We start from the raw sequence: 27,860 nt of genomic DNA, 5'->3' as shown, positions 1-27,860 counted from the left end.
TTTAACGAGGAAAATGACTTATGAATATTATATATATAATAATAGATTTTCCTTGTATTCACTGTATCGATTTTAAAAATAACCTAATTCGCTTAATGTTTTAATAACGATAACTTTAAATATTTCTTTATATACCATATTTTATTCTTAAAAACTGTTCTAGCTATTTAAACATTTAGGCGATTAATAATATCTATTGAATATGTTTTTTTTTTTTGTAAAATATTCGGTAAGCACGGACTACCATTGGCCGGTATTATTGTCAAACGTACTTTTGACTAATGACATATAAAGGTTTGTTTGACAACTTTAATCTTAATCTGTGCCCTCTCGGCACAAATAAAAGCCTGTCTGTGCCAGATTTATATTAATCACATTCAGATATTTTTCACGAATTTCGCCTTCACCGCTGAGCATGAGATGAATTAAAAAGAAATGAATGATGAGTGATGAATTAAAGTGAATTATAACAAAGGTGGTCCTCAACAATCACCGTGATAGACGAGAAATTATATAAAAGCTAGTTTTGTAATGCATATTTTCGTACCAGCCGAACCCACGGCTTTGCTCGGGCGAATATTTATAAAACTTTACAACACACAACCAAAAAAAAATACTTTAATTTCCTATACAAACTTCCAGCTTCACACCTTAAAAGGATGATATAAACTAATATTTGACCTGCCCCGGGACTCAAACTATCTCCATACCAAATTGAACAGATAACAGAGTTACTTTCACATATGTAATATTAGTAGTACTATTGTATAGATATACGCAGAGAACACGGACTCTTCACATCCTGTCTGACCTTCCTAAATAACTAAAAAAAAAACACGTTTGTGTTTTGTTTGTGATCTTTGTTGATGTTATTAGAAATGTAGGATAATAATATTGGGTATTAAATGAATTGAATTATGTGTCTATGAATTTCGTAATATATTTAAAAAAAAAAACCGACAAAAAGCAACCCGTTTTATTGTTTTTACGGTTTTCTTCCAGATTCAGCACTCGGTTTGCGATAACTTCTTAAAAACATGTGCATATCATAAAAGGTCATGTGATGATATGAAAAGTACTCAGGATTTTGGTAATAAGAACATTTATCTGCTCCGCGACCGAGAGTCTGAAACAGGTTAACAAATAAGACGATTACAAAGAATTAAAAAAAGAAAAAAACAAGATTTGCGATTAATATTCCTAAATATTAAATTTTGGGCTCAAGTTCCACTTATATTATTATTTTTTACATTTTCTATCATTTTTCACTCAGTCTAATAGAGTATTATTAAGATTAAAATACAAGTGTTATATCGTTCCCTTCAATATTTTTTGTCTAAAAAGTTTATATAAAACACTTTTAAGGATATTTCGATGAAGCATTGCATACCTCGCCATCAGTGCAGCGGAATATACCCTTAGGAAAGTGTGGCAGAGTTTCAAATTGAGGTGTTGTGTTATCACAGGGTAGATTGTGACCATATTTTCTCTTCTAAAGAAAAACACACAAATTATACGATTAGTACCGCGTGTTGTCGAAATTCGCGCAATTATTTTTTGCGGTAACTTACATGTGGAGAAAATAATTGCTTAGTAGGCTTAGTGTAACCCGTCTAGGTAGTGCCACGTGCTCATATTTACTTTGATTAGTAATATTTTTTAGTATTGTCGGAGTTCGGTTTTAAGTTTGAGTAAGCATGTGTAAATACAGGCACCAGGGACATAACATAATATTAGTTTCCATTGTTAGTTATGGTGGTAGCTTTATATTTAATTCAACAGTATATCATGACGATTCAGAAGTGCCTACTTGAATAAAGAATATCTTGAATTTTATGTTCGATATTTCTTCCAATGTCAATATTGATCATCAGATAGACATTTTTTTGAGTCTGTCTACCTATATGAAAAAAATAACGCGCCACCAACCTTGGCACCTATCCAGATTGGCTTGCAAAAACCCTACCACCAAATAAATTCAACTATCTCGGCTTTATTTGATAAGGAAAAATTTAGATACATTAAAAATATATAAAATTCTTTTGAATAAAATGTGTCACACACGTAAATGATACTACAATATTATCTCAAGATAACGATAAAGATAAAAGTACAATATTTCATACATATAAACACGGATAATATCGTAACGCAACTGTATATAATAGCATATCTTTGTTAAAAATATCCGGAAAGGAGTCTCGAGATTCGAAATTATAAAAAGATGATACAGTAAATAATCCTCCACTCTCTTATAACAATAAATATTACAGTTAATGATACTTGAACGTCAAATCACAATACAAGATATTCAGGTGCAATTATTTAAATACAAATATCTTAAGTCAACATAGAAGTATTACACTTTCTTATTGATTGTCGAAATTCTACGACCGGTTCGGAAATAAACTCCTCAGACTTGAGAAGAACCGGTGAAAGAAACAGCGGGATATTTATTTCTTTGTCCGTTTTTTTTTGTTCAATTTAATTTTCTTCTATAGTTTTTATTACTGAATTTATATGAATTTCGGGTAAGTTAGATATCTTACATCATACATTGTGGGTGATGACGGGTTACATTCACAAGGATTTGCACGGCACACTGCGCACAGTGTCTCTTCGCTCTTTTTGTATTTACTTAGATCACTTTCGCAAACACCACTTTTGTATCGATTAATATATTTTGGAATACACCGGCAATCAGAAAAAACCGTCAAACGAAATTGGCTTGATAACATTTTTGCATGTTTTTATAAATTATTTTTTAATAAAATTTAATGTTGGTAGAAAACGTTTTCATTTTTGATAGTACATGACGTAAAAGTTTTTTTTGACTTATGCCATTAGTATTTATTTTTTAATTCCAATTTCGCACGTGACATTGGCGAAATAATCTGTGTCTTTTTGACACAAATAAAAGCCAGAAAAAAAAAAAAAAAAATTAATTCCAATTAAAATCTTAGAGCATTCTTAGATATACTTTCTAAGAGTCAAAAAAGTAATTTAAATAATGGTATTATTTATTTGACATTTAGGGCGTCAAGTAAATAGCGCCTGATTCCGCAACCAGTAACAAAAATGAATGTGTAAGCAAATAGGTAGTTTTGATGGGTTTTTATAAAACATTAATTTCGTAAAAAAAACAAAAACTAATTTGTAACACAAATTTATTCATATTGAATAACTGAAAAAACGAATAAAATCACAAGTAGAAGCATAATAACATTTCCATTTTTTATTCGTAACGATTTTCATCTGTACAGACTAAAGCATTCGTAAATGTGTTAAGATTGGTGGTCTTCACACTGCTGGCATAATTATGTTTTGGCTCCTCTGCAGTTTCACATTTTAGAATATTTGATACTACTTGCTTTCTAGATATTTAGTAACATTTATTAAACATAGATAATGTTTTAAGAACCCTGGAGCAAAACTATGGATTAAAGCAACATATGTGTCTATGTATACGTTCATTATTTATCAACTTCCGTTTCGAATGTCTCGAGAACAGTAAAACTTTAGCATAATTTACAATATTAAACACTTTATAATATTTAAGTTATTTATCATTATTAAAAGGGAGTTGTCAAGCGATGGCATAAAAAAAAACTCTAAAATATAGAATAAATATTTATTATAGCTTTCGGGCATTTTTTTATTTACGAATTAGATTGTATCCAGCTTGTGTATCTTGAAACTCTTGCGTAAACACCTGGGAAACGACCGTTTCCGCAACCATTACCGAAGGAGACGATACCTACCACAACACCGTTATGGAGGAGAGGGCCGCCTGAGTCCTGAGTGCAACTATCCCGTCCTCCCACGTTCAGATGTCCAGCACACAACATATTGTCAGTGATTACGCTACCGTAATTATTTCTGCAAGTATTTTGGTTGACTGTCCATACCTGGACGTGGCGAAGTTGTTCAGACGGCGAACCACCGAACTAAAAAAAAGGATTTTTGTATTAATTAACACACATAACAAGTATAAATAATGATATACTAACTATATTGGTGTTAGACCGTAGTATTTATACGAGTACTTACAGATGTCTTGCCCCATCCTATAACCCATACGGCTTGGTTATCAGCAAGCGCATAATTGCTACCAGCTATACGTCCAACTCGCACAGTGTTTCCAAAAGTAAAGGCTCGGGAAACTCTCAATACACTGACATCATTGTTATTCAATCTAAAGTTGGGATGATTGATGATTTGAGATACAGGATGGACGGAACCACCGCTGTTGGCAAAGGTGGAGCCGACTCGAATTTGGAATAAATTAGTTGGTTCACGGCTGAAATTAAAGTAAAATCTTAATTACTGTTAATGTCCGAATATGCTCGCAGTTGTTTTGTTTTGTTTGCTTGCATTTAATAAGATGCATGCATGTAAAATAATTTAACAGAAATTAACATGTTCCCTGTTCAAATAGCCGACACAATAGTGAAACAAAATGAAAATTTTGAGATATATACCTATTTGTAAAAATACTTACGCGAATTACTTATCATCATATGTCATTAATATTATATTTCTAACATGGAACACGACTTCCATAGCAGATACACTATTGAAAATTCGGTGAATTTTGAATATGTTGTCTATGGTATCAAAGACAGCCAGAAGCCTGATTTTAACACAAAAAACTCATTTTTTGTTTATTAACTAAGTAGTCATTAAAATATTGTTAATTTTTTTAAATGCGTTATTATATGTAGGCATAAACAAAGTTTTAAATAAAATATTTTTACTTACAAATAGCAATGAGCAGCAGAAAGAACAGATCTGTTGTTAATGATAGTACCTCCACATTCTTGGCGGTGACTTGAACCGAATAACTTTAAAACTGATGCCCCAAATGGATACTGGTTAATAGTAGTCAATGATCCACCTACTATTCTCTGCTGTGACGGTAAAGCTACAAGAATACAAAAACATAATGAATATTTTATTTTCATTAGGACAACCAACAGTAGATACAATATCACATCCAAAATAAAAATAAAAATAAAAAATTACATTTCAAAATTATCAAGGCAAAAGTTCTATCTACTACTTACAGGTAGTCTCACCATGCATTATCATATTACACAATGTAATTATTGAAAATATGAATTAAACATAAGCATAATAATTAAAAATAAGAAATACAATACATTTTTAAATTATTATATAATAAATAATAATTAATAAGATAAACCATATGATTAGAATTGGGCACAAATAAAATTCAAAATAATATTATTATAAAAAGTCAATAGAGAAATGTGGTGCAATTTAAGCTTATTAAAAAAATCATAATCTACTTCCGTCCACTCATAGAGTTAAGATAAAATGGAAAACTCATTATCATGAGAGCGTCTACTATACAGTCATGAGCATTTAAATGTCATTGTCAAACAAAAAAATGACAAGGTTAATAATTCGTATCATCGAAATCGTCACATTGAATTTATGTATTTATTCAATTAATTTTAAATAAAACATAATCGAATATTTGAGTACACGTTTCACTGGAAAGATAAAATCCTCTGTACTGCGTGCTTAAGCGCATATGACAGCAACTATTGCGTTAGTTTTCATTGCGTGCTAACAAAACATATCGCTTTGTTTGATTGAATAAAAGCTGCAATAGACGTTTTAAGTAAAATGACTTATTTTCTTTATATTTATTTATTAAATATAATTAATTTTAAAATAAATCCAAGGATTATAACAACATGCCGAAAGAAAGCATTATCTCCGGTGTTTAGAGATATCTTCTTGTATTTACGCCTGACCTGGTTCTGCGAAGCCAGTCGAGAGAGAGAGGGAGAAATATCTTTTTAAGCATAAGTTGCACAGATGTCAATATACATGACCTCGAAGTTTAACTCTGTATATATTTCTGTATAATATATATAAACTATTCCATGTGTAAAGGTCCATTAATTGTATGACGAGCAATATTTTATCTTAAAATAAAATATTTAAGCATCTATATCGCGTGTGACGTGCATTAGTATTTTCTATATCTTACAGATTGGATGTCTATGGACTGTCTTCCTTCCATTTCAAAGAAATAATAAACCTATTATCTATATAAAATAATAGTTTCTTGACATTATATGTATCCTCTATATAAGAATTACTTACCCACAACAGCAGTGAGGCACAAAGCCAAGAGACAGACAATTTTTATCATGATCGTCAAATGCCAACTACACGTGTTCTCAAAAATTAGGCGTCTATTTATATTAAATCCTTAATCGTGTGATTGATTGAAAAACATTGAATTTATTTATCTAAACATGTTAATAATATAATACCTTATATCTTTGTAAATATTCAGTACATGCTCGTTTTAGAGATCCGTAGATAATGTAAAAATAAAAACATTTTTTTTACATTTATTAGAAAAGTTTAAGATAATAACAAATCCGTGCAACTCGTCCACGTAGACTAGGAAGACATAGGTAGATCCTCAATAAAACCAGATATACATCTTTTATCCTGAGTTACATATCTTGGTGATATTGAGTGGATAATAAGCGCACAGATCGCAACACAAATTAAACCTCCAAACGACTCCCGGATACGTTACTCTGGATTTAACCGACGAGCTATCGACTCATTAGCCTTTTGAACTATATTGGTAACGGTACTGAGATCAAAAGACAAAGGTTAATAACATTCTTACTAATTACCAATTTTTGTCCAAAAATTCAAGGGTATTGTCCAAACCCACAATTATGTCCAATCCAACGGCCTTCTTTATAAGATGTACCAACTAGGCTTGCCAAGAACATTCGTCCAATATATATTATTGATCATATATGAATTATACACCTTGTTTATTTTTGGAACGAAGTCCTTTCGTCGTGTTAGGAAAAAGCGGTATGACCTCTTCGGACAACCTTTCTCTCCGTCTCTTTTATTGTATATGGATTTATATAATATTATTTCAAGTTCGTTTTATTATTATTTCGATTCACAAGTGATTTTTAAAAACAATTTTACCAACGTTATTTAATTATTCTAAAACTTTTGTTAATTTATTTTATTGTGTTGTTTTTATTGTTTAATACATAATCATTTCAACTATGTGTCACCCGGTTATCCCAAGACACCCCTAGATGGCATTGTTTCATTCCTTTGGAAATCCATTTGATCACCAAATGTGTCAATAATGTGGACATAATCATAAGGAGTTCATTATTGTTAATCAATCACCAGACCCAAAACACTAAAGAGATCAGTGGATAAAAAAAAAATATTCGATATAAACTTGGGTTTATCAACATTAATTTATGCTAAACTATAATGATGATGATTAATGATGATTATGATTAATGATTGAAATAAACAAAATTATCATTAATTAATCATAATAGATAGATAAACACATTTCTGGGTTTATCCGAAATATGTCTGATATCAATGACGCCAAAGTAATATAAAGCTTAAATGTGAACGCAAACGTAAGTAATCTTTATTTCCTCACCATCATGGTCCGATGGGAGAGTCATAAGAGACTACTGGAGAGTGATCATATGAAGTACCAAGTGGCAGTCTAGCTTTAGAACTTCTTGCTACCCCTGTAAAATATCTGCGATATATGATGATATTCTTGGAACAATATTTTCGAATACGAGTTTTATGTTTTAATATATATTAGTATTTCTCTGTAGTAAATATATGTTTTTTTTTTATGTTATAGGTGGCAAACGAGCAGGAGGCTCATCTGATGGAAAGTGACTACCACCGTCCATGGACATCTGCAACATCGTGGGGCTTGCAGGCAGAGCCGTCTCAAGCTATGCTGGGGCCTTTGGGCACCCATGAATTTGGAGGCCTTTTGCTAGATATATTTTGGTTTAATTTAGTAATTTGTTGGTTCTTCGGGGCCCTCTCAGGATGGGGGCCCTGGGTACGTGCCCCATGTGCCCTATGGTAAAGACGGTAATGCTTGCAGGTGCGTTGCCGGCCTTTCATGTTTCAAGTATATAATAAATATAGATCTAAGCGCGCTGCTCAAGAGACAATGCCATTTACACGTATTGTTTCGTCGAAGTGTTATCTATCTATTTATTATACGTTAAAAATGCATTAAAATCGATTTGCAATTATCAAAGTGTACAATTTCCTAACTATTCACCGTCATTTCACTTACTGATTGTTACGGGGAATGTTTCGATATATGGGTCCTCCCGAAACCTGTAATTTAATAAAAAACATATAATCTAAATATTGCTTCATAAAAGGCACATATTAATTCGTAAAAGTTCCTCTAATTTGAAATCAGTTTTATGTTTTTCAATTATAATGAGGCAATTCGAATTCAAAACCTATCAAATAAAAACTAAATTAACGTAATCGGTTTACAATCGACAAAGTTATCGAGTAAAATTACGTAGTACTTGCTACCTGATAACCTCTTTTTTTAGTTGGCTAAAAATAAAATACCTTCATGAATATATTTTATTTGTTGACCTTCTCTTGATGTAAAAATTAAGTTTGTTTCCAAATGCATCTACTTAACCTTACTTTAAATAACCCAGGCATATTTTTTCAGTACTGGTATGTATGTCATAAAAGATTGTGTGTTAGATCTTTTTTTTTAAATATATTAATTTACCTTATTTTCAATTAAAATATGAATTTTTTATGGTTTTCATTAATCCAACTGTCAATAATGTATTCATAAGATATGGCTGTAGCCAGGAGCTCATTTCGTGAGGGTTTGAGCGCCAATAAGTAACTGACAACTTAATTAAGATTAAGTATATATGTAATAATCCAATATTAACAAAACTCTAAATTTATATTTAATTGTTGGTTATATCTTCAAAACATATCATTATTAACACAGCATTCATATTTGTAATGAAAGCAACCTTTTTTTGCACTATAGACTTCTAACAGAACACAGCCCTCGGCCTTTCTCCATGCTTCCCGTGGTTTTTGTTTTTTTATACCCATTAGAAATTAATCATCTAATAGGAAATTGGGAATATAACCCAAATTATTGTATAAAAATATTGTTTGGAGGTTTACGAAACGTAGTCACTTTGACATTAAAGTAACAGCATTTAGCGCCCTGAAAACACCATCAAAATTCAAACACTGCCAACAATAATGGACGTTTGTATAAGTGGTTATAACCAGAGATTAGTTTAAGTTTAAATCACTAGATGTCGCACTTCAATATCAAGTAATGTACGACAGTAGAATTTGAATTAGTTTAACAAAATGATAATAGGTGGCACTGTTATAATAATATCTTATCAACAAGTACAAGAGTAATATGTTCTGTACGTGTTAAGTTTTTAATTAACAAAATATATAATCAATTTGATATGTACTGAAACGGAAGGCAATAACAACTAGTAAGCTAGGCTTGGTAAGGCTTGGCTCGGCTTAGCATATAGAGTAACGTTACAGTACATAATATTAAAGTAACTGACAGACATACAATGCATCGCCGAAACTTGTGTGTCTATTTGGAAGCAATTTTGCAAAGGATTTTTTTTCAAGGATGGAACATAGGTGAGCAAAAAAGGAGGATTATTCAAAATTCGTCTCTGTAACGCCACACTATATGTTAAACCGAGCCGAGTTGAACCGAGCCCAGTCAAGCCAAGCCATATCACGACTTAGTACTGGACCTGCCCGCCAAGCCCGCCCGCCTGGGACTTAGTGACGTCACATCCCATTATACAGTGAGGAATGGAATACCCAAACCATTCTTTTCGGAACGTCATTCGTTATTTATGCGAGACCGTTGCCGATGGCAACTATAGTAACAGAAAAGAGGGATCGCGATAGCAACGGGGCGGAAAGAATATAACAGAATTGTAAAAATATAAAAGAATAAAAATATATATATCATAGAATAATGTTAAACATTTTTCAAAATTCCAAGGTGAAATTTAGGATAAAAGTTTATATTGTATGAAAATTGGTTCGTGTATATATTTTTAAAAACTTTACTGACGTTTATTTTTCCTTTTCAATTCGATTTCAATATATTCTACTTAAATGAATATACATTTCTAGTTTCAGAGCGCTTTTCAAGCTTCAAGTAGTAAGTGACATGAAAACTTCATAATAAAACCAAAGTCAAGATAGGTACATCAAAACATTTAATATATTGCAATTTTTATCTTAATTCGATCTAATTTTAGCAAAGTTTCATCACCAAAACTGGCAATCCTGCTGCCGGAGATCCAGCAGCATCAGCAGTATCAGCACCACCACTCTTTGCACAGGAACCTGCGTAAAATTCATTCTATAGGATTAAGTATTATCATGTGTTGACCGGGTTCTCGATGTGGCAAGCTTGGTATTCTGGAACCGCCGCTACCACTTAATAGATTACGCCCAGGTTGAATACCAGGTGGTGCCTCAAAACAGTCTGCTTTACAAGGTAAATCCCATAAACAAGGCGACGGCGGTTTCCAGTGTACACAGCCAGGTCTAGTACACACTTCTTTAACCGTATCTATTCGTTGTGATCGATCATTAGGTTTTTTAGAATCTGTGGTTAATAATTTTTTATTTTGTATATTGTTGATAATTGCATTCATTGTTTGTTCGTCCAGAACGAAAAGACTTTCAGGTGTATTCTGACTCTTAAAATCTCTAGTGCAATCTTTATTTACTTGATTAGGAAGGGGTGTAGGTAACTTACAACAACATTGTTCCTTTTTAGTCGATGAACCGTCGGGCACCACGCCTTTTAGTTCACAGACTATAAACCTTTTACCACCACTAGATCCGAAATTCGATTCTGCTAAATCTCCCGAAGTGCCCGCTTGAGCCCGAAGATGAGCTGCTAGCGGAGCCGGATCTGCAAGTCCACGCGCTCGCGCTAGTTGACTTGGCGCACACAAAGGGTCAGGTAAAACTAAACATGCCGCCTCTCCACCACAACCAGTACGCCGACAATCATGTTGAAGACCATTTCTTTTTATGCAATGACAGCTATAATACATAATTCCGCCACGGAGTTCACGGCTTTTTGTTCTCTTCAGCTGATTTTCCTTTGATCCTGTTTTTTCTGCATCGTTTTCTTCCGCGGTGGGAGCCCCCTTTTCGGCTGCTCTACCTATCTAAAGAATAAAAAGTAATTTATTTTCAAAGTATACATCATGTCCGCCGTGAAAATAGTTTTGTATTACCCGAATTTTTTTTGCCAATCAGTTGATTAACGATGCAGTTGCTACCATTGCGAAATAAGGTCGAAATCACTGAAGCGTGTCACGTAGGTCTTGCCGGGAGGTGGGCAGCGTACGCACGGCGGACAGGGCGGTGGACACGGCTTTGAACAGCAAGGGCCCGCCCGACATAAATATCGAATCGACCCCTGCTGAAAGAACTGACAGTCCTGCAGTCCATTACGCTTAAATGCAGACCGCGGCAAACACTGCAACTAATATTACAACGAATGTTATAGAAGTAACATTTTTTACTTATTGAAGTTCTTATATAAACTTACCGGCGGTCCGCAGTCTTCATACTTGTAACAAACCATGGGACCGCACGGCGAACACCTGGAATAATTAAGAGCATTTTATTTAAACTAAAGCCTAGTGAAGCAAAAAATAACGTATGAAATGGAAAGCACACTTACATTTTATAATCCTTCTATACCGCGTTGAAGTCGAAACGATGTAATTTATATATTTTTACTGATTTTTAATGATTTTAAATTAAATTAACAAAATATTATCCGAATATAACACTAGAAATTTTTAAAATTTATTTAATTTACTTGATAATTTTTCGTATGTTATTTATGTCTACTCATGACGATATCGATTTGTATTCTGCTCCTGTGTTCTCATTTTAAATCGGTACAAAACTTAATAATTATTCTATGAATATTATTGTCAAAATAACGTGCCAGTACTTTTTCAAAGGCTTCCAATTTCAGTTTTATTTTATTTGTCGCCAGTCATTGAAATCTTTATAGGTAATATCTTTAATATTTCTTTTTCATTTTACAAATGCTATACAACGCTTCAGCATGTGGATTACCGCAGTGTTTGATGCATGCCATGGTTGCTGGACCACACAATGGTGTTGGCAATACTTGGCACAGCGGCGAAGTTTGACAACCACTTCTACGACAATCATACTGCAATCCATTTCGACGTAGACAATAGCAGTCTGTGTAAAGTACACCACCCCGTAACTCACGGCTTTGGCAATTCCTCAAAGGAGCGCAAGGCTTGCTACGAACCATATTTGAATAAATAAAAAAACAATTCGACTGTATAAAAAAACTGGTAATTATGCTATGAAATTGTAAATTTTTTTACTAATAATTTTGATATATTAGTCAACAAAAAAAATAAAAATTACATTTTCATTTTTAACACAGTCAATTTTAAGCTACTCATTGTGACAAAAATTGTATAAATCAAGAGGGTTATGCTACTTTGTATTATTTTTTTATAAAATAAGTTTATTAGTTGCCCATATTATGGATGACCATGCCTGTATTAGTAAATTGAATTCTTGAATGTTGTAGAAAGTTAAAAGCATGTTATAAATAAAGCCGCCACTTCCCTTTTCACAAAATCATTCCAACACATTGTAGGAAAAAGAGTAAAGATGTTACACATCAAAAAATTTCATGATACTACCGTATATTATCTTTTTATGAGTGAGTTTTTTTAGATATGGCTATTATAATACAATTGTTAATTATTATAATTAAAAGTAAGTAAATTTACCCGCTTTGTGTAACGCCGCCCTTATTTTTGATAATACTGTCAGTAATTCTGTCAATAGAAAATGTCCTTCTGGCTGAAAAAAAAACGTAATAAAAAAATTTAAATATATATTTTCTCTAAAATTCTTCGTTTAAACTGATTTGTGCAGAAACAGAGGTGATGTGTAGAAGTAAAATGATTCAGTAGGTCAGTTCAATAAAATCATTCGAGTTGTATACACATATATAAAAAGCTCAAAAAAATTCAGAAAATTTAGATTCTGTACCCTTGTCCAGCAAAATCAAAACTAATTATTACTTTTTTTCTTCATAGTCCGGAATCAAGAATACCCTAAGCAAAAATGTAAGTCTGACCTCAGTCGGTCAAATAACTCAAATATTAAAATTAGTGGTGCTATTGTTTGCTGATGCCAAATACATTGTCTTTTTTCTAGGTGTGGACCTTGTGGAGGTTGCTGCGGAGGCTGTGGCCCATGCTGTCCTTGCATCACTATTTACACGTGCTGTACGAAGATCTGTTAGTTTTTCGTCTCTAAGTCTGCTGCAGTTGTATAGGGTGTTAGGCATACCTGTTACGTGCATTATGTGAAAATAAAGTTTTTTTTAAACTAAAGCATCTTTTTCTTATTCCCAACACATTTTTCTTCACATTATATTATAATCCTGGCATGGCTCTTATTTCTCAGATTTTTTAATGATTGAAAACTGTTTATTAAAATTATAATTAGTGAATTATGTGTTAAATTACTCAATATTACATAAATAGGTGTTATTTTAAGCGAATAGTTCGAGGCTTGTGCGAGCCGTCGAAACGATCAGACCTCCTCGCTTGGAATAAATCGAAGAACAATATTTGCTGCGTTTAATTTCATACCTTCGAGGATGGATAGAAATCCAAACCCTGAAATTCGTGACGTCATGATTTTAAACAAGCTGCGACAATGTACTTCATATAGCTTTTGTGAAAATTATATAAAAACTTATTTTATTTAACAGCCGCACTTTTCACCTAATATTTAGCGCATACGAGTTGGATGTTCATCAAGCAGCGGAGGCTTTACTCACAATCTGGACAGCCTGATTATCCATCCGAACTATACTGCGCTATGCTGGAAAATTATATTGGTATATTTCGAGTATCAATTTTCAGCATTGTAGGAAACGTACAGCCTGGTAGATTCGCAGGTTCTAACTATAATGTAGTAGCTGACATTGTGTTGTGGACTATTGGATGAAGAGCTATTTATGTGAGCATATTTTTTATGAGAATGAATTCACTGTTGGTTTAATAGGTTTACAAAGAGATGAAATGTTTCCATCAGGTGGACGGCCCTATTTATATATTATGCAAATCTAGAAATATATCTATTTACAAAACTTAATAGTTTTTTATTTCATATTTAATTTCGTTTAAGTGAAATCAAGTAAGTCTTGTTCTTCACTTCATACAAAAAATCTAAATATTGTAAAAACTAAACTAGAAATATTTCCTATCAATTTACGAGGGTCCCAAGGCAAACCAGCTGAGACATGCCCAAGTCTTTACAGTCAACCAAACCATATATAGATCTAACTACAATATCTCCGTGGGTTTCCCTGATAACAAGATGTGCGCCGGTATTCTCGAGGAGGGTCATGACCCTTGTGAAGGTGGTTTTTGTTGTCCTGTACTTTTATAGCCGTGTATCTTTATTCATCAACTAGATTCAGAACAATTCTTAATTGTAATTGACTAATTGAAACTGACAAAAGCTGTATAAAATTGTGAATAATTTTACCTACACCTTAATATTAATAAGGTGACGGACTCATAAGCTGTATCAAAGTTCAGGATTACTTTCGATTTAATATTTTTGATAAGTATGCAAATATTTTATACTAATTTAAATTATAATATCAAGATTGTCCATTAATCATTAAAATCAAATAATTATTTACATTAAGGTCTTAATTATATTCAAATACAACAGTGACATACAACCAGAGACATGACTCTTTAATTGATGACAATAAAGCAGTGTTTTAAGATAGTATATATGGGCGCAAGTAGCCATTTATCGGCAATGGTTTAAAATATTAATAATATAAAATAATAATTATAAGTATATTGTCAATTATCATTTTAATGTTTATATTTTATTATGTAAATTTGTAAAACACTATTATTCAATAAGTAAAACTTAATTTGGATCCGTCTTGTAGCGCCACCTGTAATGTGTCATACATCATCCTAGGTCTTCCTGTTCGGCTAGGCCGAACTGGGTACGGGCCTCGAGGAATCCCTCCTTACCCGGGCAACTCCTCCCCGGTAGCCTTAGCTACCGTGTCATTTTGTTTTGACCCAGTGGGTCAGGGTCCTATGGACCCAGTGGTTAGTCATATTATTAAGGTTGTCTCAATCGGGTGGTTGTCTAAAAAAAAAAAAAAATGTGTCATAACGGACTATGTAATAAAAATATTATATTATTTTTTAAGTAATTCAATTGTAATTAATTAAGAGCTATATTTAATAATAAGAACCAAATAGATATTCATCTTTAATATCAAACTATATTTTAAGAATGAATTTGCAGTAATTGCATTAATTTATTATAAAAAGTTGTCGTTGTGAATATCCGTTTGATTCATTCGAAAAGGACGCGTTAGAAACGGGCATTGTTATAGCAACGCCATATTGCATTGACACATTTTTTAAAAAAGACAATAAATTGTTAACAGAAATAATAAAGATTATTTATATTGATTGCGTTTCACTGCGATGGAATCTGTAAACCCGACTACTTCTCCGACAGCAGCGGTGGGATCACAGCCCCGAGACTCTTCAAGACCTCCGGATGAGTCAATATTCACTATGGAACAAGTTATGGGTCTTCTAACATCTATTACGAGGACAGCTGCGACAAGCGCTGCAAGAGCAACATTAACTGAGGAGACCGTAACTTTGCGGCGACACCATGACTTTTATCTTCCGCCGTTCAACCCTGATGAGAGATCACATGACATCAGGGACTGGTGCGCTAATGTTGATCAAACCATTACAAAATTGAATATTCCGTCACACGAAGCTCGAATGAAGGCCATTCTGCAATTGAGAGGACGAGCCAAGGTATGGGCCGACACCTGGTCGCTGCACTCAACGACGTGGGAGCAAGTGAAGCAGGAGCTGATCCATACGTTTGGTGAAGAGTTCCGGTACGCGGATGATGTGCAAAAATGGCGCAGCTACACTTCGGACCATGCGAGCAGCTACGCTGAATATGCTACGACGGCCTGGACGCTTTTCAAGAGAGTTAGACCAGAAGCTTCCGCTGCCGAGGTGGTAGATGCACTGATCACAGTTCATGCTGATATAACCGGACGAATGAACGGAAAATGCAACGAACCTGCATATGCTTTTGTATTTATTGATAGTTTCACTAAGTATGTCCATATGCTTTATACCAATGATTGTACAAGCGAAACTGCTATCAAATGTTTTCAAAATTTATTACTTAATTTTTATTTATTATTAATTACCGATCAGGATAAAAGCATGACATCTACAGAGCTTAAAAATTTTTGCGAACAATATGAGATTCAATATTATGTAGTAGGCAAGGGAGCTAGCAGGGCCAACGGGCAAGTTGAACGATTAATGAAAGTCTTAAAAGATAATATTTCCGTTATAGAATCTAATAGGCCATGGCACACCGCTTTACAAAAATTACAACTAGCTATTAACTGTACAGTATAAAAAGTACAGGAAAAAATCAAATGGAATATATAATAGGTAAAAGATGTTCCCCACCTGCCATCAAAATGTTACAAATTGACGATGACATACTGACAGACAACGTAGAGGACATTAGATCAATTGCTTAAAAACGGATGGACGAGCGGTCCCTTAATGATAAAATGCGCTTTGGTAGAGGTAAAGCCACAACTCGCCCATTTAAAGTCGGTGATTTCGTCTTGATGCAGCGCCATGAACGACACACCACTAAATTAGGTCCTAAATTTGAAGGCCCGATGGAAATTTTAGATATATTGGCAAATGATCGATACAGACTTAAGCATGTTAACCTTCGTGGGTGTTCAGAAAAAATTGTAAGTCATAATGCCTTACGGCCTGGCCCTACAGCTCAATCAGACCCTTTTAATGATTCTGTCAACTCGGACGAATTTACCGTATGGGCGGAGGAATCAAATGAGACTGATTAACGTGACGGTGCATCTATTGCCGCTCCGGTCAATGTTGATAATGTATGATACATTCTGTTGATATGATTTATTTTATGGTGTAATTAACATATATTTTTTTTTGTTGATATGTTTTATTTTATGGCGTAATTAACATCATTTTTTGTTGATATAATTTATTTAATGATATAATTAATATGTGCGTGTATGTGTAAATTTATTTTTCCTAACCTATCCTATCCTATATCCCTTCCTAAAACGCTGGTTGGCCACCATGCGTATCCTTAAACCTGGTCTTGTTGGCTAGATCCCTGGATGGGTGATGCCTTATGTGTTGGCTAGATCCCAGGATGGGTGATGCCTTATGTTTTGGCTAGATCCCAGGATGGGTGATGCCTTATGTGTTGGCTAGATCCCAGGATGGGTGATGCCTTATGTGTTGGCTAGATCCCAGGATGGGTGATGCCTTATGTGTTGGCTAGATCCCAGCATGGGTGATGCCTTGTGTGTTGGCTAGATCCCAGCATGGGTGATGCCTTGTGTGTTGGCTAGATCCCAGCATGGGTGATGCCTTGTGTGTTGGCTAGATCCCAGCATGGGTGATGCCTTGTGTGTTGGCTAGATCCCAGCATGGGTGATGCCTTGTGTGTTGGCTAGATCCCAGCATGGTCGATGCCTTGTATGAAATTATATCATAACATGTAACAGCGCAGGGGACGCGCTGGAGTCAGTATGGCCGTATGGGCGCAAGTAGCCATTTATCGGCAATGGTTTAAAATATTAATAATATAAAATAATAATTATAAGTATATTGTCAATTATCATTTTAATGTTTATATTTTATTATGTAAATTTGTAAAACACTATTATTCAATAAGTAAAACTTAATTTGGATCCGTCTTGTAGCGCCACCTGTAATGTGTCATAACGGACTATGTAATAAAAATATTATATTATTTTTTAAGTAATTCAATTGTAATTAATTAAGAGCTATATTTAATAATAAGAACCAAATAGATATTCATCTTTAATATCAAACTATATTTTAAGAATGAATTTGCAGTAATTGCATTAATTTATTATAAAAAGTTGTCGTTGTGAATATCCGTTTGATTCATTCGAAAAGGACGCGTTAGAAACGGGCATTGTTATAGCAACGCCATATTGCATTGACACATTTTTTAAAAAAGACAATAAATTGTTAACAGAACTAATAAAGATTATTTATATTGATTGCGTTTCACTGCGATGGAATCTGTAAACCCGACTACTTCTCCGACATATACGTTATATGAGAATTTAAGGTATAAAAGGTAAGAGAATTTAAGACTATATTGTTCAAAAAAAAAATATCATTAAGCATAAACAAAGTTTATGAAGCATTTTAATGCTAGATTAAAGTTTATTAAATAATTCCGTTACCAAAATGTCTATTGTAGATTTAACGTCTGTGAAATAAAAAAAAAAATCACATTTTGAAAAAAATATAAGGCCAACTTTATCAAATCGTTAATCGTTAGAGCCGAGATGGCCCAGTGGCTAGAACGCGTGCATCTTAACCGATGATTTCGGGTTCAAACCCAGGCAGGCACCACTGAAATTTCATGTGCTTAATTTGTGTTTATAATTCATCTCGTGCTCGGCGGTGAAGGAAAACATCGTGAGGAAACCTGCATGTGTCTAATTTCAACGAAATTCTGCCACATGTGTATTCCGCCAACCCGCATTGGAGCAGCGTGGTGGAATATGCTCCAAACCTTCTCCTCAAAGGGAGAGGAGGCCTTTATCCGAGCAGTGGGACATTTACGGGCTACTAATGCTTATCAAATCGTTCATATTCGTATTATAACGAATCTTCAATAAAGTCATCTATTTTATCTCCTATAGTTCTATCATTAAGTTCTGGTACTATATGTAAAATTTAGATTTTAAATTTTAAATGTTCAAGTAAATTATATTTTTAGAATAAGGTATCTCGTATAATTGTGCGTGTTTGTTACGTCAAAGTAGTGTTTCACATGACGCTGAATTATAAGTAATAATGAATCATCATTGCTGTATACGGGTCCTTCCATATGAATAGCATGTCTAAAATGATTTCATAAATAAACGAAATCACCAACTTTATGTTGAATTCTACAAGAATATAATAGTCTTCATAATTTTTTGAATTATTTTTAGATTTTTGTAAATTTTGGGGAAAAATATGAAGTAATTTTAAGTTAGTCCTGTAGCAGTCGTAAGTAATCAGGATAAGTCCGGCAGGTACTGATTCAGATAAAAGGCTTTCGATGTCAAAAAATTATCTTTGCAAAAGTGTTTGAACGAGAGTTAAAATCTGAAATAGTGAGTTCTTTGTGAATAATGACCTAGTAGTAGTATCACGATGAGAAAATTAATAAAAAATACAATATTAAATTGTAAAAGAAACGTAAAATGAAACAGTAGTATTTACAGGTACTGCATAAAATCACTTACCAAAACATTAAAAGAGCGATAACATATCGTTTCTCCGAGGTGAGGCTTCTAAGGAGATACCAGGATATCGTAGATTAATAAGTGTGTATCTCGGGCGTCGAATTATTATGTTGGATGCTCGTAGTTTAAGTGAGTGGATTCGATAAAGTGATAACCGTAATATATGGTTCAATATTAGATACTATAAATTCAAGACTAAATTATTATTCCTAGAAATTATCAAATCAAATACTATATTAGATATTATCAGTAGCTATTTTACGTAATTCCATTAAAAGATAATAATTGTAAAACTGTACAGAAGCTTATAAGATTACATTAGTCTGCCATTTTTTTATAATAATTTGAATCAAATACAACTTGCTAGACTTATAATTTAACATGATTTTTATAAACAATTTATCACATATAAACTCTGTTGTATTATGAATGTGTGTATCGGAGTTGCAAACTTTCCTTATCTAGTAGTAGTGCCACGCTGCGTACTTACTTCTATATCGATAATATAGTAAATACTAAATAGTATGAAACGAAGTCGCTTTCTGTGTTTTTTATACGATATATTTCGTATTAAATCTATGAAATTTAATGACATGACAGTACGATGGGCGGCCATGTTTGAAGTTTATGAATGCGTTCAAAAAATGTGTTCCAAATAACTGATGAATTAATGATCTAAATAATTATTTTGATCAGTTGTCTATTACAGACAAATATTTATATGCTCAGAGATCGTTCATACGTATCTCTTATATCTGTACAATTTTGTCAGCGATCGCTTAAAAATCACATATTATCAATAATCTCAGCGACACCAACAAAATCATATATCGCCTAGGTTCGACCGATAACAATAATTTGTATAATGTGAAAGTACCTTATCAAATATCTTAGTAGAACAGTTGTTACGTCAATTCGGAGGAAACCAAACTTTATCTTTTTATAATATTAGTGTGATAACCATAATATATGCTTCATATAAAGTATAAATTATCGAAACAATTGCTATTTATAGAAATAGGCTATTTGACTGTTTTTGTAAATCCATTTTATATTATTTAGTAGAGGTTAAGGAAGCCAGTAAAAGTTGATTTTTTTTTAAATTCTAGTATATATTTGCTGAAAAATATCAAATTAAAAATTCCATATTTAAACAGCGCGCGAAAACGCTACTTTGACAATATGGCGCTGCAATGGGGTCTGTGACGTCACTTTCCTGTATTAATAATCTGTGGCACATATAATCCACATACAGTAAGTAAACGAGGTTAACATGTATCATAAGCCCGACCGACGAGTAGCGTTTTGTGTCACGTGACAAACGTTTAAAAAAATGCATTTTTATTTATGGATTAATTAATTATTATTTTCATCTTTCGTTAATAAATAACGATTTTAAAACTCATAATATATACTGATTACAATTATAATTGACAATTTATTTTTCGAATTGTCAAATTGCCTATTATCAAATCAAATCGAGCTCTGTATTATCAATATACATTTTATGTAATTCCATTAAACGGTAATAAAATTTAAACTGAACAGAAGCTTATATGATTAGATTGGTGTGGCATATTTTGCGATAATTTGAACCAACAACAATTTGCTAGAGCTTAATTTAACACGTTTTTAATAAACAATTAATTAAATTATATTAAACTTGTTGTATTATGAATGTGTGTGTAAGCTGCAAGCCTTCCTCATCCTCTATGAATAAGATATGAGTATGTCATAACCAAACCGTGATTTTCATACAAAACTGAGGACACTTAGCTCTTAAGAAAGACTGAGAAGTAATTAAAAAAAAATCAACAAAATTGAAGAATTCTCAAGTGGGCGTGTTTCTAGCAATGATCACTAAATGTTTGTCTCTGACCTTTACGTCCGAGTCTTTGACTTTCTTCTGAGATTGTTACTTATATAATATTTTTAATATCATTAATTTATTCTAGAGGTGGAATAAACACTTCTAGTATCTACATGTGTTATTGTTTTATATTTAATATACAAAGTAGATAAGATAACAAAAATATATATCATAAGGAAATGTTATTTTTATGTGTTATCTATAACATTATGTACACCTCCGAACCCCTTTCTTAGAGTATTCAATGTCCTCTATCCAAAGGTTGTCTGGAAGAGATCGCTCTTTTAGCGATAAGACCGCCTTTTGTACAGTGTTTTCTATTTTGTTGTGTTGCTTCTTGTATTTTTTTTGTTTCGGTGTACAATAAAGTATATTTATCTTATTTATCTTATCTTAACATTATAATTTACTACCCGATGAAATATCCCATCAGAAAACACTTTAACGTTGGTTTTTTACTTATAAACAGGAGATATAGATTTCCATGTTAATAGCTTACAAAATTAAAAACATTCATCACCAATTTCACCCTGTTAGGTAGTTAATTTTCAGAAACTCTTTTGCAGACAGACACCCTTTTATAAATAACATATATATGACATACATAGGTAAATATTTCAGAGGTTGCTTTAATTCATTATCTGATGAAACTCGTAACAATTTTCCGGTGTTGCAGATGTCCATGGGCGGTAGTAGTTACTATCCATAAGGTGAGCCTCCTGCTTGTTTGCCACATATAATATAAGCCTAAATACTGATGTCCATATTTTATTAGTTACAAAAACATGTAGATTTTTATTTTTGCTTACCGAACTGGAGTACTAGCAAAACCCAAACAATTATGACATATTAAAGAAGTGACTTTCAATAAAGGCATCTTTATATATCTAAACCTTCTTTATTTGTGCCTCTGACTGCAAGCATTCTGAACAGTTGGACCGAAGTAAAATAAAATCTTTTTCACCCGCCGAAAATCGGAACGAGCAGCTAGTATATTTATATACATGAAATAGCAATATGTCAAATCGTGATCCTGTGCGCTATCGTGCAGTTTATCCGAAAATGCATTTTAATCCAGGTCTCATAATTAATGATATACGAATATATTTCTATTATCAAATATCGCTCCGAACGGATCAACAATTTACTGCGATGACGTCTCGGGGAAAAATGTTGGTACAGTAAACAAATCCACTTCGATATATTTTGATAAAATTTAAAAGGACCTATCAGACGACAGCAAAATCCTCTGATTGGTCAAGCATAGCGACGATGGCGCTCCGTATGGAGTTGATACCATACCATACCTAAACCGCTTCACTCGTTTTACTAAGATTTTTTCAAATTAGATCAACGCAACTCCTTAACGACGAAACGTAGTCCTATCTATTTGATGCTCAGTTTTTAGTGACAAATTGCTATAAAAAGTTTCATTTAATTCTAATTTGTTTTAACCAATACCTTGCCCCCAAGGTGTTGTCCATCCAGGGTCTGATGACGGAGTCGATATGTGACTAACCGAACTCCTTAACCTTATTCTTAACAAAATGTTTGGAATAAATTTTGGGCTCAGCGCTAGTTCATTGCAATTAATTGCTAAAATTATAAAAAAACGAATTTGAAATCAGTCTTTCATAAGAAATATTTTTCGATTTTATTCTTTCAGCAAATTCCAAATTTAGCTATGGATTTTCCACTGAAATAAAGAAAGCAAGAACTAGTTTTATTAAAATAATCAAGACCTATCCTCTCATCTCTCGCCCTTCCAATCAAGTCCCATAATCTACTTCGAGACAATGGCCATTACGCATGGAGACCACTTGATACGCGTTGTCTAATTACTTTCACTCCTCCGTTCCAACAGCTATCCGTCCCTCGACATACATGACTATTCTTTTTTATATCCTTGAATAATGGCATTTACGCGATTCCTTAACATTAAGTGCGTAGGTTTTTAGAACTTGTAGATGCTGGGTACGTTAGAATACCCATAAAAAAACAGTTGCACTTGTATCTTTTGACCTCCCTTGTTATATCGGGATTGTTTGCGCAAGCTACCATGAAATGCCCTTGGTTGGCTTATATATGTGGGCTTCCAAGCATTATTCTTACAAGGTTTATCAGGGTACAAGTAACCCTCTACTTCTAGCGACGCTTTCGGAGGAGAAGAAAGTGCACATTACGCTGACGCTTGTCTCTTTTGACGAAGTGGGCCAGAGGAGATACTCTCCCCACGATACCGCTCCTCAGCCTCCTGCCATGATATAACACTTGTGCAGAAAGAGACCATCTCCATTAAGCAACTATATGGAGCTGGTCACCGAAAATAGCGTTTATCACACTCAGCAGTGAGAGATCTCCAACGGCTATCACAACAAGAGAATGCATCTGGAGCTCCACTCAGCAAACTTCATCAAATTGCGGTTTGCTGTGCCCAGTGGTGCATCACCCTTGTGAGAGCAGGGCGATGCCTCCCAACTTGCCATCCCATGTAGGTACTTACCGAAACAGCCGTGTCTGGTACCTCCGTTAGCATGTACGTGAGAATGTCATCTCGTCTCGCTACTCAACGATGCTGCTCTTACACTTCTTCAGTTTTCACAGGGAACTGGTATAATACTGCGAGCACTTCAGCCTGAAGTCACCAGGACAGATCGCTCTAAGAAGCGTTGCCGCTTAAACATAACCAGCCTACTGCTACTTCAGTTGACTAATTTTATTATCGTTGCTGAATAAATATGGCGAAGATATTATTGATGAACTCACCGACGAACTAAGCGATCTATATTGCGTTAAAAACATGACTGGTATAAATGTATAAACATTAGTTGCTAAGCCAATATTACTTCCATAATACAATTATTGGGGTTATAAATTAAGTTACAGATAAAAGTCAATGTCTTAACGTCTATCAGATTATGCTGTTTATTATTGATATTGATTGAGTATATATATGAACTACCTAAAATTGCTTTTATTACACAGTTTTAATAACTCGTAACAGCTATGCGTTCTTTAATATTTCTATTCGCCTTGGGCTTAACGGCTGTTGTGGGTAAGCATTTTTTAATAATATTATAATGATATATATAAATCTGATGAGTTTATTTTTTTTGTTTTGTTTGGAATCAATGATCTCAGAATTTAACTGTCCAATTTGAAAAAAACTTTTTGCGTTTGATGACCTATTTATAACGAAGGGTTAAAGATATATTTATATCATCACCATCATTTTACGGCACACGGGGTCAAGACAGTAACACTTGCTTGGTGGTAGGGTTTCGTGGTGGTAAACCGTCTTCGGGTAAGTAACACCCATTCATCACAGAATAAAAACTAACAGCAATACTTAGTAGCGTTGTGTTCCGGTTTGAAGTGTGAGTCAAGTATGAGTGACATAACATCTTAGTTCCCATGGTTGGCGGCGTCTTGGTGACAAGATAAATAATTAATATTTCTTGCAAGAGCAATGTTTATAAGCAGTGTTGACCACTTACCGTCAGGTGGTTCATTTCCTAGTCCATATAACAGGCAATATAAGAATACTAGGCTCATACAAACACTAAGTAAACTAGGCTCATACAAACAACCTTGAATTAATATTTAAAATGACCATAATTAACAATGTTCTTATCTTAATTTTTAGGCGTACCCACACAGGAAAGAATCCTTGGTGGCTCACTCACTACCATACAAAATTATCCCTTCGCCGCTGTGGTCTTGAGGAACACTAACCAAGGTTATGTACAAACCTGCGGTGGTGTTATTCTGAACAATAGATCTGTTCTTTCAGTTGCTCACTGCTTTTAGTAAGTTAATAAAATTCATTGATATTCTAGTTTTTTTACTAAGATATAACTTTTGTAAAATATCTTATAATATGTTCCCCAAGTACAATAAACAAGAGTCGTTGGTGTATAATGTTTTATGTCCATGCAGTCTTATTATTGATATCATCGCTTTAAATAAAAAAGGGATCACCAATATGGATGAATAGGGACGCCTCATGTTATGGCTTCAAGTTTTTCCCACATTATTCACACAATGTTGTTGTTATATTTGTAAGCTATGAATATAGCTTTTGCAAATATCACCACCAATACCTATAGCCTTTTTTAGTTTTTTCGTAACAGATTTTTTTAAGTAAACAAATACTCCTTTCAATGGCAAAAAGTATTTAAATATCGTGATTTCATCAAAAATTTACAAAATTTTTTATTTTATTTTACAGCGGTACTTCATCTAATATTTGGCGCATACGAATTGGATCTTCATATGCAAGCAGCGGAGGCTCTACTCGCAATGTTGGCAGACTGATCATCCATCCCAACTACTACAATGCCCTTAAACAAAATGATGTTGGTATATTCAGAGTATCGTCAACTTTCAGTATTGGAGGAAACGTACAGCCAGGAAGATTTGCAGGTTCCAACTATAATGTAGCTGACAATCAGATTGTTTGGACTATTGGATGGGGAGCAACTTCTGTAAGCATATTTGTAGTACATTGTTTCAATACTAACTGTATAGAGAATTTAATTTACTGGTTAATATTTCATATATTTTTTCTTGTTTTTAGGTAAATGGTCCCAAATCAAACCAGCTGAGACATGTCCAAGTCGTTACAGTGAACCAAAACGTATGTAGAAGTAACTACAATGTTATCGCCATGACTGTCACTAATAACATGATGTGCGCCGGTATTCTGAATCAGGGTGGTCGTGACCCTTGTACTGGTGATTATGGTGGTCCTCTACTTCACAACGGTGTTGTCGTTGGTATTTCATCTTGGGCTAGCGGATGCGGCTACCGTGGATACCCAGCCGTTTATACCCGTGTACCAGTATACATCAACTGGATTCAAAGCAATTCTTAAATTGATTTATTAAAATTGATAATAGATAAATAAAAAACCGTTTTATATTTTTTTATATATGTTGTTTTAATTATATTCGTATAATTTGAATTGAATTTGACTTATTTTTATTTCATTGACTTAAAATATTTAACCGTTAAACAACAGTACCCAGTTTTGTTGTTTTCCGGTTTGAAGGGGAGGCAGCCAATGTTACTACAGGCATAATAATATCTCAGTTCCTTAAGTTGGTGGCGCATTGGTGATGTATGTAAGGAATGGATAACATTTTTTTACAACGTTAACCTATATCATAAAAAATCTTTCAATAGATTTTGAGGCGGTTTTTACAACCACAAAAAGCAATAAACGAGTAAGGTTTGTACAAAAATAACGTTATATTATCCAGTTATACATAATATATATAAATTGAAGCTATGCTGAAACACTAGGTCTTCGCGAAATGAAGCATGAGAAAATCGAAATCATGCACCTTTATTAGCACGACTGAGAAACTATTATGTGGTCTGCCTGCGTCTTAGAACTGACCTATATGTCTGCTTTTGTAGAAATATGTATATAATAATAATATACATAATATATATAAATTGCAGATATGCTGAAACACTAGTTTTTCCGAAATGAAGAGTGCGAGAATCAAAATAATGCACCTTCATAAGGACAGCTAATAAACTTTTATGTGGTCTGCCTGCACCTTAGAACCGACATATGTGTCTGCCTTTGTAAATATATGTATATAATAATAATATAAATAATATATATAAATTTCAGCCTTGCTGAAATAAGAAATTTTTTGTCAAATTTAAGTAGCATTGAAATTATAAAAAATATAGAAGGAACCGGAGTAAGTGTCTGCCATTGAAGTTTTCTATATATTTTTTTACATATTTTAAGATATCAAAAGGGCAGACTTGCTGCGATCACGTTTTGAAAGTCAATTTTTATGCTTTTCGACTCCACGGCACGCTCAAAGGAACCCTCGATGGGAATAGTGAACCTCCATTTCACCAACAGTAGGTGAAGCAGTATACCTGGCAGTAATATGGAGCTTGCTACTATACCGTAAGTGTGCCGATCACTGGCTCTTGGACTATTACGCATAGAACATATTAATTTCAAAAGACTACAGTTGTAAAATTGCCTTGTAAATTCAGTAGGCGCTTTTGAATTTTAATTGATAAATATTTTTGGGAAAAATTTGAAAACTCGTTGTAAAACTTTATGCAACCATTCACCATTATATTCTACCTCCAAGCATCAATACTTAGTATTGTTGTGATGAAGGATGAGTGAGCCATTGCCACTACAGGCATAAGCAACATAATAACGTTATTCCCCAAGATCAGTGGCTCATTGACGATGTAAATAGTGGAAATATGATGTGAAAATGGAATTGTTAAAAAAATTTACGGTGTCAAAGTATATGGACAGTGGCGACCACTTACCATCTGGCTTGTTTGCCCTCCGCTTAATTACCCTTTACAAATATATGTAAGAAAAACTGTAGGTCATAATATATATTACACAGCAGAGTTATCAGCAAACAACACCAAACTTTACATGTTTACTCCTTTAATTGAAATATGCTATCGGTACTTTTTTATTTAATTTTTTGAAAAAATATTTGAAGATCTCAAAACAAAATTATTTGACAATGTAATTGTCTATCATATAAAAATCAAAAATACATGCTAGTTGCCGTTTGATAAAATTTTTGTATAAATTATTAA

At 33.4% G+C, this 27,860-nt stretch overlaps 4 protein-coding genes and 1 long non-coding RNA gene across 6 annotated transcripts; 2 read left to right on the top strand and 3 right to left on the bottom strand.

Moving 5' to 3' along the window:
* Positions 1-962: 962 nt before the first annotated feature.
* Positions 963-2,772, bottom strand: LOC125066837. The gene is made up of 3 exons (XM_047675125.1): positions 2,550-2,772; positions 1,391-1,492; positions 963-1,126 (listed from the first exon to the last, which is right to left on the bottom strand). The coding sequence occupies exons 1-3, from the start codon at positions 2,736-2,738 to the stop codon at positions 986-988; spliced, it is 432 nt and encodes a 143-aa protein (XP_047531081.1). The 5' UTR covers positions 2,739-2,772; the 3' UTR covers positions 963-985.
* Positions 2,773-3,624: 852 nt separating this feature from the next.
* Positions 3,625-6,228, bottom strand: LOC125067799 (trypsin CFT-1-like). The gene is made up of 4 exons (XM_047676621.1): positions 6,142-6,228; positions 4,762-4,924; positions 4,051-4,300; positions 3,625-3,947 (listed from the first exon to the last, which is right to left on the bottom strand). The coding sequence occupies exons 1-4, from the start codon at positions 6,188-6,190 to the stop codon at positions 3,660-3,662; spliced, it is 750 nt and encodes a 249-aa protein (XP_047532577.1). The 5' UTR covers positions 6,191-6,228; the 3' UTR covers positions 3,625-3,659.
* A 3,885-nt stretch (positions 6,229-10,113) lies between these two features.
* Positions 10,114-12,283, bottom strand: LOC125064433. Of its 2 annotated transcripts, none has more exons than XM_047671442.1 (4): positions 11,621-12,283; positions 11,486-11,540; positions 10,679-11,099; positions 10,114-10,260 (listed from the first exon to the last, which is right to left on the bottom strand). In XM_047671442.1, coding segments are annotated over exons 1-4 (570 nt in total). In that variant the 5' UTR covers positions 11,623-12,283; the 3' UTR covers positions 10,114-10,168. The 2 variants fall into 2 exon arrangements, 1 of the variants encoding a protein (XP_047527398.1); XR_007119588.1 differs by lacking the exon at positions 10,114-10,260 and adding an exon at positions 11,169-11,419 and having other exon boundaries at positions 10,966-11,099.
* A 550-nt stretch (positions 12,284-12,833) lies between these two features.
* LOC125066506 lies at positions 12,834-13,340 on the top strand. Its single transcript, XR_007119680.1, has 2 exons — positions 12,834-13,070; positions 13,162-13,340. It is a non-coding gene; the product is annotated as an uncharacterized LOC125066506 (long non-coding RNA).
* A 10,890-nt stretch (positions 13,341-24,230) lies between these two features.
* Positions 24,231-26,171, top strand: LOC125065299 (trypsin, alkaline B-like). Its single transcript, XM_047672835.1, has 4 exons — positions 24,231-24,309; positions 24,901-25,063; positions 25,486-25,741; positions 25,834-26,171. The coding sequence occupies exons 1-4, from the start codon at positions 24,261-24,263 to the stop codon at positions 26,128-26,130; spliced, it is 765 nt and encodes a 254-aa protein (XP_047528791.1). The 5' UTR covers positions 24,231-24,260; the 3' UTR covers positions 26,131-26,171.
* The last annotated feature ends 1,689 nt before the right edge of the window (positions 26,172-27,860 follow it).

The sequence above is a fragment of the Vanessa atalanta genome, chromosome 1 (assembly GCF_905147765.1).
Source record: "Vanessa atalanta chromosome 1, ilVanAtal1.2, whole genome shotgun sequence".
NCBI classification, from domain to species: domain Eukaryota; kingdom Metazoa; phylum Arthropoda; class Insecta; order Lepidoptera; family Nymphalidae; genus Vanessa; species Vanessa atalanta.
The sequence above is the reverse complement of the archived record's forward strand: the minus strand, read 5'-3'. Positions and strand labels throughout refer to the sequence as shown.